This window comes from Fusarium verticillioides, chromosome 7, assembly GCF_000149555.1.
Source record: "Fusarium verticillioides 7600 chromosome 7, whole genome shotgun sequence".
Taxonomy (NCBI): Eukaryota; Fungi; Ascomycota; class Sordariomycetes; order Hypocreales; family Nectriaceae; genus Fusarium; species Fusarium verticillioides.
The window spans coordinates 2,972,521-2,987,678 of NC_031681.1; the positions used below are offsets into that span (position 1 = coordinate 2,972,521).

At 47.2% G+C, this 15,158-nt stretch overlaps 6 protein-coding genes across 6 annotated transcripts; 3 read left to right on the top strand and 3 right to left on the bottom strand.

Annotated features, from left to right (window-relative positions):
- Window positions 1-313: 313 nt before the first annotated feature.
- FVEG_11714 (N1-acetylpolyamine oxidase) lies at window positions 314-2,110 on the bottom strand. The gene is made up of 2 exons (XM_018901034.1): window positions 784-2,110; window positions 314-731 (listed from the first exon to the last, which is right to left on the bottom strand). The coding sequence occupies exons 1-2, from the start codon at window positions 2,085-2,087 to the stop codon at window positions 419-421; spliced, it is 1,617 nt and encodes a 538-aa protein (XP_018759432.1). The 5' UTR covers window positions 2,088-2,110; the 3' UTR covers window positions 314-418.
- Window positions 2,111-3,117: 1,007 nt separating this feature from the next.
- On the top strand, window positions 3,118-4,777 carry FVEG_11715 (hypothetical protein). The gene is made up of 6 exons (XM_018901035.1): window positions 3,118-3,222; window positions 3,276-3,503; window positions 3,556-3,758; window positions 3,809-3,897; window positions 3,955-4,119; window positions 4,179-4,777. Exons 1-6 carry the CDS (start codon window positions 3,202-3,204, stop codon window positions 4,493-4,495), a joined length of 1,023 nt encoding a protein of 340 aa, XP_018759433.1. The 5' UTR covers window positions 3,118-3,201; the 3' UTR covers window positions 4,496-4,777.
- Window positions 4,778-5,927: 1,150 nt separating this feature from the next.
- On the top strand, window positions 5,928-8,168 carry FVEG_11716 (hypothetical protein; the record flags this gene model as incomplete). The annotated part of the gene is made up of 4 exons (XM_018901036.1): window positions 5,928-6,068; window positions 6,121-6,461; window positions 6,518-7,416; window positions 7,546-8,168. 4 exons carry the CDS (start codon window positions 5,928-5,930, stop codon window positions 8,166-8,168), a joined length of 2,004 nt encoding a protein of 667 aa, XP_018759434.1.
- A 1,453-nt stretch (window positions 8,169-9,621) lies between these two features.
- Window positions 9,622-10,927, bottom strand: FVEG_11717 (hypothetical protein; the record flags this gene model as incomplete). The annotated part of the gene is made up of 2 exons (XM_018901037.1): window positions 9,622-10,168; window positions 10,224-10,927. 2 exons carry the CDS (start codon window positions 10,925-10,927, stop codon window positions 9,622-9,624), a joined length of 1,251 nt encoding a protein of 416 aa, XP_018759435.1.
- Window positions 10,928-11,772: 845 nt separating this feature from the next.
- On the top strand, window positions 11,773-12,749 carry FVEG_11718 (hypothetical protein; the record flags this gene model as incomplete). The annotated part of the gene is made up of 3 exons (XM_018901038.1): window positions 11,773-11,888; window positions 11,950-12,583; window positions 12,637-12,749. Exons 1-3 carry the CDS (start codon window positions 11,820-11,822, stop codon window positions 12,747-12,749), a joined length of 816 nt encoding a protein of 271 aa, XP_018759436.1. The 5' UTR covers window positions 11,773-11,819.
- Window positions 12,750-13,254: 505 nt separating this feature from the next.
- On the bottom strand, window positions 13,255-15,112 carry FVEG_11719 (hypothetical protein). The gene is made up of 6 exons (XM_018901039.1): window positions 14,724-15,112; window positions 14,272-14,644; window positions 14,081-14,198; window positions 13,951-14,018; window positions 13,860-13,890; window positions 13,255-13,807 (listed from the first exon to the last, which is right to left on the bottom strand). The coding sequence occupies exons 1-6, from the start codon at window positions 14,892-14,894 to the stop codon at window positions 13,489-13,491; spliced, it is 1,080 nt and encodes a 359-aa protein (XP_018759437.1). The 5' UTR covers window positions 14,895-15,112; the 3' UTR covers window positions 13,255-13,488.
- Window positions 15,113-15,158: the final 46 nt, after the last annotated feature.

Genomic DNA, 15,158 nt, shown 5'->3' on the forward strand with positions numbered 1-15,158 from the left:
TTGTGTCATGATTGGTTGAGATGGTGCCTCTTCAGTAAGCAGCCCGCAGAGATTATCGGCGATATTTGAGTAATCACGCGTGGTCCAATGGGAAGAATTTGGTATATCATATACAGAGCATTATTCCCATCTTGGCGTATGCATGTATCGGCTGTCAAGAGCGCAGTCACTTCTACATTTACCTCTTAGAGTTCTTTACTGGAAGGGGTCTAAAGTGTCTTTGACATTAATTCTACACCGCGAGTGTCACAGGGGGGTTGAATCATGTCTACCATCCACTTGTGCAAAAGGTGGGATGAGGAATGTTGTACTCTGGATTGTAACAGATGATCTATTAGAAAGTATGTGTATATGCCCGAATCATCCTAGGCACGGGGGTCTATAAATATGTACAGTAAATCTCTGAGTCGCGATGTAATCAGTTGTCACCGTCAACATCGTAGGGAAACAACCATCCGTTCTCATCGTTATACTCATCCTTATGAGTGGTTCCGTGCAGAACCTCATACTTCTCCATATCAAATTCATCGTCGCCGGCCTCTCCATTAATAATCCTTCCGATTCTATGACCAATCTCACGTCCCTCGGTATAGCCACCATGGACAAAACCAAAGAACTCAGTTGAACAAGCCTCGCCGGCAAACCAGAGGCGTTCCACGTTAGCACGAATATTCTGATGCTTCTCAAGAGTCATGCCTACAGGCCAGTTGCTATATGATCCGTACGCCCACCTAGACATGTTACGTTAGTTAGAGACGCATTAAGGGTTGTTGATCAACTTACGGTTCAGTGCTCCAGCGAGGGTAAGTGAATGCTGTAGGTTTGTGGACCTTCTTGTCAGGGTACATGGACTGCAGAACCTCGACGACTTGCGCCTCAGTTTCCTCGTCTGTTTGTCTCTCGACTTGGTAGGCCTGTTCGCCGGTGACCGTCGCAAAGATGATGTTAGACCCCTCGAGGAAACCTTTGCCGTTGAGCGGCTGAAACAGAGGATAGCGTCCACGCTCGATTGGATCGGCATAGAGCTGATACTGAGCATCGGTATCCCAGAATGACTCATTGAATTGCATGAAGATCTTAGTGTATGTGCCCATCGCAAATTGATCGATAGCGCTCTGTTTCCAATGAGGCAACTTGGGTTTGAACTCAACAACGTCCTTCTGCAATACACCAAGAGAAAAGGTACAGATAGCATAGCTGGCTTCGATACAGCCACCATCCTTGGTCGTAACCTTGACGCCTTTCTTGTTATACTCGATACCCTCAACGGTTGTCTTGAGGAGGAGCCGTGGGTCGTTCTCCTTAAGGAAAGTCTTGGCTTCCTGCTTCAGAAAATAGTTATAACCGCGCTGGTCGATAACTAGGTTACTGACATCGCTGAAGTAACCAAAGGTAGCGTTATCTCCAGCGACGCCAAAAACAAGACCGCTCTCATCAGGCGTCCAGGCGGCCTCAAAGTCCCATCCCCACCAATCCGCTGCCTGTGCATACATATCGTTCTTATCTGGTCTCCAGCCTCCAGTACGGAGACCAGCTCGAGCAGACAAGTCCTGCAGGTTATCCAGCAAGATTTCACCAGACTCCCCCGACGCATTCTCAAAGGCTTCATCTAGCTCGGCGATTTTGTCGGTCCAATTCTTGGCGCCCTCGTGGTCAAACGTCAAGAGGGCGTCGTAATCGGCATAAGTCGTCTTCAACCCGTGCTTCTGCGCCAGTTTCCAGATGGGGTTCTCGTGCGTCTCGAGCGATCCGATGCCTTCGACCCAATTGGCACCTAGCTCGATGGTGTACGGCTTGCCGGTTTTGGCATTCCGGCCGAATTGCTGACTTCGCAGGCGACCTCCAATATAGTCATTGTGCTCGACGATAAGGAAGTCGGTGATTTTGGCTTGGGTTAGATTCTGGGCTGCGGCGATACCAGCGACACCAGCTCCGAGAATTGCAACCTTGGTTTTCTTGCAGGTTCCTTTATCTCGAGGTGCTGCCTCGGCGGCGGTAAATAAAGCTGTAAGGACAGTGAGAAGCTGTGCTGGTGATTGCTTCATGTTGGCGGATTTTTGGTGACGAGAGTGTCCAGGATTCAGCATTCAAGGGAGCTAGAAGGAGGGAGTTTGTTCTTATACGAACTCACCCCGAGAGTAATTAAACTATCACTCGCTCGACTCCGTACCGCGGCGAACATACATACGTAGGCTGCAATGATTCACTAGCCTCGTTCGCCCAACTTCTGGTGGAGCCGCGGAACTCCCCGCCCGAATGTTGGCCCAGGGAGACGATTGTTGATCAGATAAAGCAAAACATCCGCATCTCTCGCCGTAGTCTGGCGGGCTTTTCTCCCCTGGGGTTATTGAAATTTTAGATATTGTAAGCTGTTGGTTCTGTAGCGTCCGTTAGCTCATCGGTGTTATTGCCTAGCTAAGTAGGTCCCTGACGCTGCTAACTAAAGATAAGATGGCATGACTCGCGCCAATTAGTCTTTCAGGTTGATCTCGCATCGGATCCACTGGAATCTACATGGAACAATTGCGATTAGCAAAACCCGCGTACTCTATACTCGTTGAGGTCTAATCTAAGTCATCCTACATTCGCACTACCTTGGTCTCGACTCAGGTACAGTTTTTCGTGGCTGTGATTGCGCTTTGTTGTTCATTACGGAGTCCGGATGCTGTTCAATTTTTTAACCCACCAATCCCATGCCGCTATCGTGTCACGAAAATACACTATAATTAATTTATTATGGACGGTGTAGTGTTTTATATTAAGTCTACACGGGTTAAGGTTATACTCGGTGGATTCCAAAGCCATTTGTCCCTCTTTACGGCTAGAGATGGGGGCAAATGCATTCTCGAGACTTATCCCACCAGGTGAAATTTCGAATTTTCCAGAGCAGTAAATATCTTCAGCGCCTAAGATTATGAAACTGGACTTTGTCGTTGTTCGCCACATTATGTGCAAGTGCTCGAGCCCCCTCCTCTCCCGACTCCCGAGCCTGAGATGATAGCGCTCTACTAGCTTAGCCCGCTCCATTATTGATTGGTAACTTTTATCTTAAGTTAAACCTTGATGGTTAAATATAGTGCATGTCCCCCAATCCATTTTGTCCAACCTCTGCTGCCAAACCATGTGCTTCTTGTTTTTGTTTGCTTCTCAGTCTTGCTGCAGAACGAAAGACTCGGATCGCTCCACCGAGCGAGCGTCTCAATGGATACCAACACTTCTATTGTAATTTTCTACCTTTTCCTCTTTTTTCTGATTTGTGTAACTGATCTCTTCAGGGTATCCAAGCCGTGCTGCTTATCTTAGCATTGGTGGTACTAGTCCTACGATGCTGGGCGAATGTTTTAATGAAGCATGGTCTATTTAGCATGCCTGACATTTTTGCTTGGCTCGGTTGGGTTTTCAGCCTAGGATGGTTCATTTGTTCAACTCTTGCCCTTCGAATTCTTATCGATAATCCTGCAGTTGGCTCTGAACTTGTAGTTAACTCAGTAGAATACTTAAAGGTATGATACTACACGGCTGGGTGAGAGAGATTGTAAAGCTAACCAAGTGCAGATAGTATTAATCGCAGAGTACTTCTTTGATACTGGGATTTATTTCCCCAAGATATCTATTATCTTGTTTTATTGGAAACTAATCCCTGGGATCTCAGGATCGCTAAGACGTGTATTGCTTGTAATCACAGTTTATCTTGGCTGTGCTCTACTTGTATCAGTGCTTGTAAACACTCTTATTTGTTTACCGTTTTCTGACAATTGGTAAAGTCGAATTGCACAACTTGTTTCATCATCTGACTAACTGATATCAGGTCTATCGAAAACCAGCTCAAGTCAGCATGGAACTCATATGCTTCGTTTTGTGTTCAGTGGGGTCTCAACTTCTCAACGGATTTATTAAGTACGTTTCATTTCTGCTACTCACTGAGAACGACTCAGCTAACGTGATTGCCGATAGTCTTTTTCTACCCCTTCTTTCTACTCAAACATCTAAAACTCCACCGAAAACAAAAGATCGCCCTTATTGGCATTTTCTCTATAGGTGCTATCACGTTGATAGTCAGCCTATCCCGATTTATCGCCTATAATGCCACTGATTTTGAGCTTGATGACCAGTCTGGCAGTATGTCTTTCCAATCGCATCCCTGCTTAATACTGTTCTTCGGCTAACCTGGTATACAGATACCTTGTCTCTCGCCGAGATGAGTACCGCTGTTATAGTCGTGTGCCTCCCTGGCCTTCGAAGGTTTATCATGCGATCGAAATCGTCTACAAATCGCTCCTCGTCGAACCAACCCAGCGGTTATGGCGTTCACACCAAGATCACCGGAAGAGGCCAGAATGCCGAGACCCCTGTATCGCAGTACGCTAAATGGGGCGTGAGAGATGATGAGATCGAGCTGGTAACTCACATTCGCGTTTCCCATGAACGACTAAGTCCGGATGATACTCGCAGCGCGAGCGGAAAGAGTGCAACGAGCCAGACTTTCAAGATATAGTCTTTCGGATATGACATTTAGGCGTTGGTGGAAATGAAACGTGTATGACAAGCGAGGGACGCAACAGTCCTTATCATAGCATAATTAGACTTTATTTGATGATGCACAGCTCAGTACCGTTGCCGAGCCGAAGGATAGGCAAGATTCTGGCGCTACGCTTATCTTTGCAGTTGGGGTTTTGACATTGCTGTCATGGGTCTTTTTATTATAAGCTCTTAACGGCAATCTCTGCGAATCATAATTTCGCTACATTACATACGCTCAAATCAAGCAGCAATACGCAAATGTCAACGAACTGTCTCTCATTGTGAAACCATTATAGAAGTCCCAGATCCGTGGCTAAGAACTTATACCAGCACAGAGAACTTGGTACTTCCCTGTCCTTAATCTGCTTATCATTTGGTCGTAGCATTATAATCGCTAGCTATATATCCCGAGACCAGCTTTCTTTCTACTTGCGTACTGTAGCTTATGCATTAAAGAATGTACTTAGACGAGGTCTACTGGTGTGTTTTAGATGCAATCATGGATTGTATGTGACAATCTCCGAAGCCAGAATTGTCAGCTAGGCCAGGCGGTATTATCTAGCTCCAGTGATTGCTGGGGTGTACCGCCCTACCGATGGATAACAGACAATATAAGTTGGCCAATGACCTTTGGTGATTATTTGGGGGCTTAGTATGCCAGTAGTGTTCTTGTAACTGTTAATTCCAATCAATCAAAGACACAGCTAATGCTTGTATCACACACCTTCCATCGACCAATGACCTCCCTGAAGGCGTGTCTGCTGATCAGCTCATGCAGGGCGCCACGAATAGGCTGAATGCACCCTTTCCAAGTTCTCCCATGATTCGCTGGAAAGGCCTTTCAATAGATTTTTGCCCTTTGGTCTTAAAGCTCCGAAGGCCGAGTTCAATATCCCAAGCATGCTTGTTTTTCTTTTTCTTATGGCAAGGAGGTTTCAGGTTTTTAATTCCATAACTTGACTTAATGGGACAAGTAATGTGTTAGATATATATCACAATCGGCATACATAATTCATGTAAGCCTTGCAATCTGCCTTCGCTATAGAGTTTTGCAGCTACCAATGGGCGAAGGCCTGTACTGCAAGTCTGCCACACATGCTCCACTCCTACAGCACACTGATATGCAGGTAAGCCCAACACTGGTTGCCTTGGTTTCCGATACACATTTGTACGAGATTCATAACATGAGAGATACAAGTCTGCCTGGTCATTTCAATCCAACCAAAACCGTAAGGCGTTCACTCCAGGAACCATAGGCCTGAACAATGCCACGCGTTCCAGATATAAGATAGCGCTCCACCCAAACGTATCAGTATAGGCATCACTTTCTTAACTGTACCTCATTCGACCAATCTACTCTTCTTGGTGCTACGTCTTCGAGCCTTTGGGTCCAATTCATCTCCACAATGGCTGAGGCACTTGGGACTGCTTCCGCTATTATCACTATATGGGATCTAGTTGTCAAGGCAAAAAAAATGCATGACCAAATCAAAACTGCCCCAGGTACCTGGAAACTATACTGCGATGGCCTCGAAAGCCTAGCCCATGTAAGCAATACAGTAGCCGTACCACGAAAGCAGAAGCGTTAATGGATTCCAGGTCCAGATCGTTATCAAAGACCTGGTTCAAAGTACGCCTCAAATGGCGATTCCTATGATTCAACTCCACGAAGGCGAAACGAAAGATCTTGTGTCATTTGTTAATGACAACCTGGAGATCGTCCGCAAGCAGGCAACTAACATCTTAGACCAGCACGATCTTGCGACAAATCGGTCAACTACAGCGAATAAATTCTTCGAATGGCTCAGAATCATCAAGAAAAGCTACATGTTTATCTTGGATGAACAAGAGATAGGATCTCTAAGAGAGGCCGTCGAGTCTGCCAAGTCGACCCTCCAGCTAGCGTTGCAGTTATTATTCACAAATAAGTTCTTCTCGGGGTAAGCTTACATCGAAACCACAACTGAACAGTTTCACTAACCATGGCGCTTCAAAGGGAACAACGAATGCATGATGAGCTTAAAAACATCCATGATAGTATGAAAAAGCAGGCAGGCAGGTTAAAATCGATTGAGAAGAATAGGAAACTGAGCCAAATACCGCTAAAGCTCAATTGCGGAAAGGTTTCTGCATCTAGAGGCAAAAGGATAAAGGCAGCTGCATTACGGTTTGGTCGACTCACGAATAAAACCAATCATGCCTTCGAAGCCTTGTTGGATTCCGGAACTGTGACAGTAACCCAGCTTGTGGAAACAGAAGCGCAACTGTCACCTGGTACTGAATCACAAGTCTTCACACTCGAAAAGCAGGATGAGATGGCCCAGAAGAAAGGAGGGACACAGGACACCGATGCAACTGATGCAAGGGCTGATAAGTCTGACGCAAATGACGAGGGGGCAGACGAGGGTGATGATCGTTCATCCCTAAGCAAACCACTTATCGTGGTGCGCCGGGAAAAGCCGCAAACCCGAGAATACGACTTTGTCTGGCGTGATGGCGATATATTTAGTATCCGCACCGATACTGATATGTATAGGGCTGCCTTTGAAGCACGGATTGGTGACTATCAAACTATCCCGATGTTTACGCTTGATTATATCTTGGAGAACTTGCCTGATGCACAACAAGGCCAAGACGCTCCCACTGAAGATGGCCTTGAGGACTTTTTGGCACTTGATATGCCTTCTCCCGATGAATCGGATGTGGAACCCATCAACGAGACCTTCTCAACCCCCATCGATTGCAAGCGTCCAACTTATGCCTTCGTTGGACACGGTATTGATACATACCGACGCATCTCGGATACTACGACTTCACTCCCATTTTGCGTTTGGGTTGTCTGTGACTTACAGGCATGTCAAATATTCGCTCTTCAGAACCCTTGCCGTGGCGCCTGTGAGCACGTAAGATTGGAAGTAATGGATATATCTATGCTTCAGAGGGTCTTTTCCCATACAATGACCTTTCGGTCCATGACCTAGGGTGCACTACTAAAATGAAGGAGACGAGCGAATTTGTACGCAGCCAGAAGCTGCAATAGGAGTGTTTTCGACAATGTGTCAGAAGGAAGAACAGATGTTCGACACACAATGGGTAAGAAGGGTGCTGTATCGTCAGAGGCATGCTGCGTGCGACCAGTCACTCTGAAAGCTTGGTTAGATGAGGATGTTGTTGAAGAGGAAGCAGTTACGTCAACGGACGACGGTGCTTCATATGAAGAGTCTAATTCTGTATATTCTACGATCGGCAAGGACCACGACCGCGGTCACGACGACCATGATTATGATGAGCGTGCACTGGACTTATTGCAAGCAGTCATGACCAGAATGCCTAACGGCTCTGATGTCCCGGATCGGATCGAACTTGACGTCCTCGTCGGCTATATCAAGGTGGTCGATAAACAAAAGCCCATAGAGAGAGAGTTTTATCTCCCTCAAGCGTGGATCTGGGCTGATGCTTTATTGCCCAACATGTCCACATCTTTCGACGAGGATGCAATAGCATGGCTCTGGATTCTATGGAGGTTCCACATGCCTACTGAGTTCCGGAAGCTATCTGCTATTGTAGCTCAGCAGGCAACAGGTCGCATTGGCCCAGAACATGACAGACATGGTGTTGAGATACCTGAGTCAATCATCGGTACGTAAAAGGGACCCTGTTTATGCTCTTGAAGGTGTTCTAACAACCAACGATGTTTCAGATGCAATCGAAGAGAGAAGAGTTCATGCTCTCACCCAGGTCAAAGACGGAGTCGATCAGGTGATCGAATTTTGTAGAAATTATGAAGATCCAGTAGAGCAGAACTGGTCCGCCCGGGGTTATAAAACACCAAAAAGAAGCTCGAATTTAATGATGAGATACTTGATAAAGATAGATCTTCAATGTGCATCTATTTGGACTTTTCAGGGTGTTAGTTTCGAAAGGACTGCTGAGAGGATTCGTTTAACGATGGATTCAATGATGAGCGCGGAGGATTGGAAGATCAGGACTGCGCCACTAGCAGGAACAATACCCCGTATTTTAGCAATTTTGTCGTTCTCGGTTCTTGGAGTCGGTCAGCATGAGGCCGAAGGTTCTACCGTCTTATCCACTCATGTCCACAAGGAGGTCACAAATCTGATCACCAGGCTAGAAGCTCAAGATTGGGGCATCGATTTGGACAGGGTTATATCTAGGCCATGATGCAGACCTTTTACGAATAAAGTACATGAGATGTTTTTGAAGCAGACCTTCCCCGACTGATTTTTAAATTGTTAAGTCCGACTTATACAAAAGTCAGCCTCGCTTTGGACTTGACTACACTTTCCAAAAGCAGAGTCGCGGATTCAAAAACTTGGCATGAAATGTAGAGGTGCAGACGTTTACGGATTAAAGCAAATGCAATTCATCTCATGCTAAGTTCGGGTCTTACTAACTGAGTTAACTTAATCCTTGGTTACTAGAAAGCAGGTAGGTAATATCAAACGGCGAACGTGGCTGGCAAGGTCGCATAGTCTATTAATAACAAATACTCGAGTGAGGAACAAGATGCTTGACGTATTTCCAAGTCCCTCTATCTGACCCCAAAGTACTAAACTGGGACTAGATACATTTTTATACGTCCCAATTGCCAACCATGCACAAGGAAACCGGATACTCGTAAACCGTATCGTAAGGTGACGCCACTGACAGACCGTTAAAACTTTCGATTCTTTGCTATGGGTAACCAAGCTCAATAGAAGCTGAACGAGGACTCGCGTACTTTGCTCAATATAGGTAATCGGCATTCGTTTTCTTCTAATCTTAACAAGTTTGTTTATTTCTTTTGTCCCTTGCTACAGCATATAGACTAACACGACACAGAACCGGTCTATTTATAGCGAGGCCGAATTTGCAGGCGGGAAAGAAGCTACTATTTCCCAATATGTATTTACTTGCTCAAACACACTAGGTTCTCTCTGCTGGAATAAGCTCTCAGCCACAAGCCTCAACTGCAAATAACACTTCTAGCCCACAACTTAGACATCGATACCATTGCTCAAACACACGAATACCGAAATGCTATCTGAAGACCGTAGTAACCCTCCTTCCGTCTCTTGCTATAATAGCTTTGTAACGGAGCTACTCTACTTTGACAGGAGTAAATGCAGGATTCTTCATACTTGAGTTAGTTGTTTGCGCAACGAGTGCAACAGGTACGCCAAAGGCCCAGATCCTGTCGATGCTGAGCGTATTCGCGATATTAGCCAGAGGATCCTTGTTCAGCAAGACCAGATCAGCTCTCTTCTCCACCTCGATAGAACCGCGATCTGCCATCCTATGCCACTTGGCAGCGTCTCTGGTTGCAGAATTTATGGCTTCGGCTGGCGACATGCCGAGAACGCTGACAAAGTTTTGCAGTTCAAAGTGCAAGCTGAGGCCCCAGGGAACCAAGGCTGATTCATCGCCCACAGCCAGTTGACCGACAGAGTCGGTGCCGGCAATCAGCGGAACCCCGTGCTGGTATAAAAGCTTAGCGTTGGTCTCGGCGTGCTGAATAGTCCGATTGCTGCCAGGCGTGACGCTAAAGTACTTTTGCAGAGTCTTGCTTCTGTAGGCAAACTCGAAAACGTTCAGCGTCGGCGTTACGAATTGCTTCTGCTGGAGAATCCTCTTGATTGTGCTGTTGCTAAGAATTCCGTCGTCAGGGACGTGTTGGATTATGGATACCATCCGTGTTTGACGCGACAGCCTGAGAATACGCCATGATATCCGCAGCGTGGGTCATACTCTGCTTGTTGTACTGATGGCGCGCAACATTGATCATTTGAATCTGCTGCTCGAGGGATGGACCGCTGATTTCCGCCGTGATCTTGGAGTAGTCGCTCCCGTTGTTGAACCCGTCCTGCGCGAATCTCCCAACGTCCGTGTCGGGAAATATGAGTGTGCTATTAGGCCGGGGTTGGGTTTTCGAGTGTGGACTGCCGTAGCCGACTGCAGACATTGAAGCGAATTTGAAAGACGCTAGCCCGGGCTGGTCAGCGTTGATATGGCATTGGGTGTAGTTGCCGCAATTCATATGCATAGCAGTCGTGCAGCCATACGAGGTGAATTCTTCGAGCGACTGTACGCCTGACAAATGAAGATGGCTATCGATTAGACCAGGGACGAGGAACTTCCCTGCTCCATTTACCCTTAGAGTAGGGTCGCTGCAAGTGCCGATGTCGACAATCCAACCACCATCGATACAGACGGTCTGAGGCTCTTCGAAGCGAATCCCATTGAACACGCGAACATGCTCGATTGCCGTTCGCGCGGTGTCATGCTGAGCGGAACGTCTTTGGTTGTTTAATGGTTCGTTCGTATCGTGCACCACATGAAGGGGACAAGCTGTGACCAGAACAGAAAGGGAGAGAGTGCATACGGCGTGGAGAGTGGTATGCTTCATCTTGTTTGCTATCTTGTCGTGCAAGCGAAAGGCTTGTAGTCCAAGGGCGTGATATGAAAGTAAGGGGGATACAATGTAGATATTCGTGGAGATGTGAAAATTGTTGAGGTTGATGGTTGACTTGATGCTAGCTACACGGCGACTCAGACCTTTATATATACATGTCTGTGATCGCATGCGAAGCTGAACCGCTTTAGTTGTTAGAGCTGCCCTTAGAAAGGCATTGTAAGAAAGCCGTCATATCTCGATTTCTTTGAGCATGATTATATCTCCTTGCCGTGTACGATGACGAGTCAGGATCTATCACGTACATCATTCCGTTTTCTGTCTGTAAGTGGTAGTGATCTTCTTGTTGCTTAGCATATAGAGTATGACCGATTAGACCGTGTTTTCGTTATCTGCATTCTGGGTCTAGTGTACGAATCTGTCGGCTGTGACGCGCAGGGCTGGGGGTGAATGTGGCTCAGCTCCATTGCAGGGTCAGGGCGCTAAACCACCAACGAGCCCTTGTTCGACTCAGCCTCTGCCATTACATCGCGATGAGCAGTAAGATAAATTCCGTCAGGGCAGCACACTAGCCATGCCTGATAAAGTAACGTATACAGTTCCACGTAGGCCAACAGCGCACACTATTCCCTACGAATACTCCATTGACACAACCTCACCAACTACATGCCTGTCCCTACCCCATCCACGCTCGTACACTTGACCAACTTTGGCCTAGCTTGGCAAGTATGATCTGCACCCTGCATTCTCCGACCCATCCGACAAAGCATACATACATATGGATAACATTTATTCTGTATCGACGTGGCGATTTTCGACGTTTAACATGTGCAACACTCCTCTTCACTGGCAGTCAATTCCAATTAACCCCTAAACATCACGCGTCATGCCTTCACGCAACTGGCATCCAAAGTCCAGACTTGGTTGCACTCAATGCAAGAAGCGCCATATCAAGGTAAATACTGGCAGTGTAGCGCTTGGAAGTGCAATTGCATACTAATGATGGGTACTTTTAGTGTGATCTGAAACAAGCTGGTTGTGATAAGTGTAGCAGCAGGGGGATTGTCTGCGACTTTCAGCAACAACGGCCTAGGACAGAGAACACAAGCTGCACAATTGTGGTACACTCCGACAGATATCAGTGCCCAACTGCTTCAAGTGACCTGACGCATCTTTATAGCGTGGGGAAGCTGCTATGCCTCATCGAGAATAACGAGCTGATGGACTCGTGGGACCCAATTCTCGCAGCACACGTCCAGAAGCATTCTTTCCTGAAGCACGCTTTCCGTGCACTCGCTATACTTCGCTCACGCGCCATGACACCATCCGTTCGGAGGGACGATTACATAGATGGATATCTGCATCACATAGCCGCGACGAATGATTTTCGGAGTCATGTGGCTTCGGTGGGCAATCCAAGCTGGATCCCGACCGTCATGTTCACAATGGCGATTATCATCTTGGAGATCAGAGGCTTCGTCATAGACCAGACGCCTCAATCTTTGGTGAATGTGCTCACGACTCTGCGGACCTCAGCGAAGCTCGTCGAGTCGATAGCAGCAGATTTCATACAGCGACAGCAAGTGAGGGAGCGTCTGCGTGATGTATTTGTGCTCGAGAACCCATGGGCTAAGATTGCAGCGGAAGAGTGTATACAGGAGCTTGATAGAGCAATCGTTACCCTGTGCGTCGACAGTAACCAGCTGGGAACACAGCACCAGCAAAGTATATCGTCTCTGAAAAAATGGATAATGGAAACACAGTGCCACCCGCGAACTTGGGCGCATATAATCCAGTGGCCGGCCTCTTTAACTGATGGCTTCATAGATAGCGTCAGACTCGGCGAGCCTGTCGCGTGGCTGCAGTGTTACTTCTGGGCGAGTATACTCAGTAACGCCCCAAAAAGCTGGTTCTTTAAAGGTTGGCGCGGCTCTGTGCCTTTATACTTGCAGAAGAATATTACCCGAGCTGGCGTTGTGGGTTTACTTGAACAAGGGAGTTGAGAGGAACTACGGCTGCCTTCATACCGATCAGATCACAAGCTGTAACAGCGCGCTGAGCGCCAAACCCCAACGCTATAAAGACGTTGCAGCCCCCCTTCACGTATTACTCCTGATTTTTCTCCCTCAGTGTATCATCCCAACTTTGGTCGTTCGCTCGCTATATATACGCATACATAACATGGTCTACTAGAAGCTCTCCTCTGGCTAAGCCATAACTTGAGGCCTCGGGCCACGCGAAGTTATAATTTTCCAAAAAGGCTGGTTCGAGGTAACAATTTGCTGAAAAAGACTCTTCAGGTGATTCAATTTTGTAAAAAGGATTCAATTGAGAAATGACTATTGGTCCCAGCTTTTCTGTTGTATTTGACAAGACATTTACGGATAATGCCTCTTCGTTCATTTAAACCCGGTCCTCCGTAAGCTTCTCAGAAACCATATCGCTGAGATCCCAACGGACATACGAGACCTTTCTAGATAAAGAGGCCGTATAGTTGTTGCAGCCAGGTATGATCCGAAGTTCTGTGCGATACTGATTGCTGGAATGATAGCACCCTAGGTATGCTGTAGCCTACGTCGAGGAATATTGTCTGCCCTCTGGCTCTGGCCGCCTTCTTCATCTGGGCCCGGTTCCTTGAGGAGTAGGACGGCCCCCATACGTTCCTCCACCTCGTCTCTTGTTCCCCGCCTCTCCGTCTCGGCTGTGCTGTCGGTTCCGCTGAGACTTCTTCCCCTTCTTCTAGGCTTTTCAACACTTAGTCGACTCAAAGACGCTAAGGGTGGCGCTGACAAGAACTTCTTTCCAAATAATAGTTCAAGTAAGGGCAGCAGCATTGGGATGCACGCGGCTATTATGACAGAGTTTGTTTCGACACTAAGAATAAGTTAATGGAAACATGTTGGATGGCGCAAGGGAGACCACAAACCTTATCCAGATCACAAGACTCCCTGAAGCATCTGGCAATGCAAAGTTCTGTCAGTAAAGGTATCTATGTTGTGCGGATGGTAGGGGCTTACAAGTATAGTCTCTGCCGTCTCCCATACCTGGAACCGCCATGACTTTGCGTATAGCAGCACAGCCAGCACTAGGGGAAGATATTAGTCAGAGTCAAGTTTTAACACACGAGTAGCACTCAGCAATACTAACCAGACACCAAAGCCAAGGGCCACACTAAGGGCCAATTTCTTTTTCAGGTGCATTTGTAACGACCACAGCACTACCGCTGGGTATAGAGCAAGGTAGAAGTCTACCACGGCGGAGAATGCTGCCGTTCATCGATTCATCATTAGTATACCGGAAGCCTCTTACTTCATACACGAGGATTAGGGTCTACTCACATCCGACAATAACAGAATAGACGACTATGGCAGTCGAGCTACGGCACTTGGCAGGGGCATGTAGAGTGAATTGAGCCTCTGGTGGGTCGCACTCTGAGAATCGGACGCCGAAGGCACCGAGCATAAGGACAAGGTTTGCGATTGCGAGGCCCCAAAGCAACTGAACGTGCCGTGGTGATGGGAAGAGGATCTTGACCAGCAGATTGACGACAGCGAACTTGGGCAGCGCGAGCGACAGCACTCCTGGGATCAGGCCGATCATCAGGAAGAAGACAGAACGGTCGAATTCGTCGACGGTCAGAGCCGCCTGGTGGCGGCCACTACCGGCGAGGATGGCGGCAGTCCAGCAAGCTACGTAGGCGAACACAAATCCCTAGACATGTCAGCTGTTATCGCCGGTGGCAGGAAGAGCTGGTGAGAAGGCGTTATAGAGAATAGAGTAGGAGACCAACAAGAGACAGGATTATAACGTAGTCATCGATAGCTAAGCGACCGAGCTTTTTATATCTCGAAAGGACCCTGCCTACGACAGCGAGGGATGACAGGGCTGTGAATGAATACATGACTGCCATCATAGCAGGGCCTCTGGTTTCAGCCGCGACATGAGGCGGAAGCGAATGCATCGCTGGTATTTGGGCCTCGGGGACCTTTTCGCCCTGCCTTTTGTGTTCGACGGAAGCTGAATACCGACGTGTCTAAAAACTCGTCTGGATAGTAACTCGAGATGACTGAATCATTAGACAGCGCCTTTAGAAGATACCATGTCTGTTATTAGAGGATAATCACAGTAAAAGGAATAAGAAGTAAGCTTAGGCTATTCTTAAATAAATACAGGAGTATGATTTTAAGCAAAGTTGGATATAGTCTTACTTGTATCAGCCTAGTGT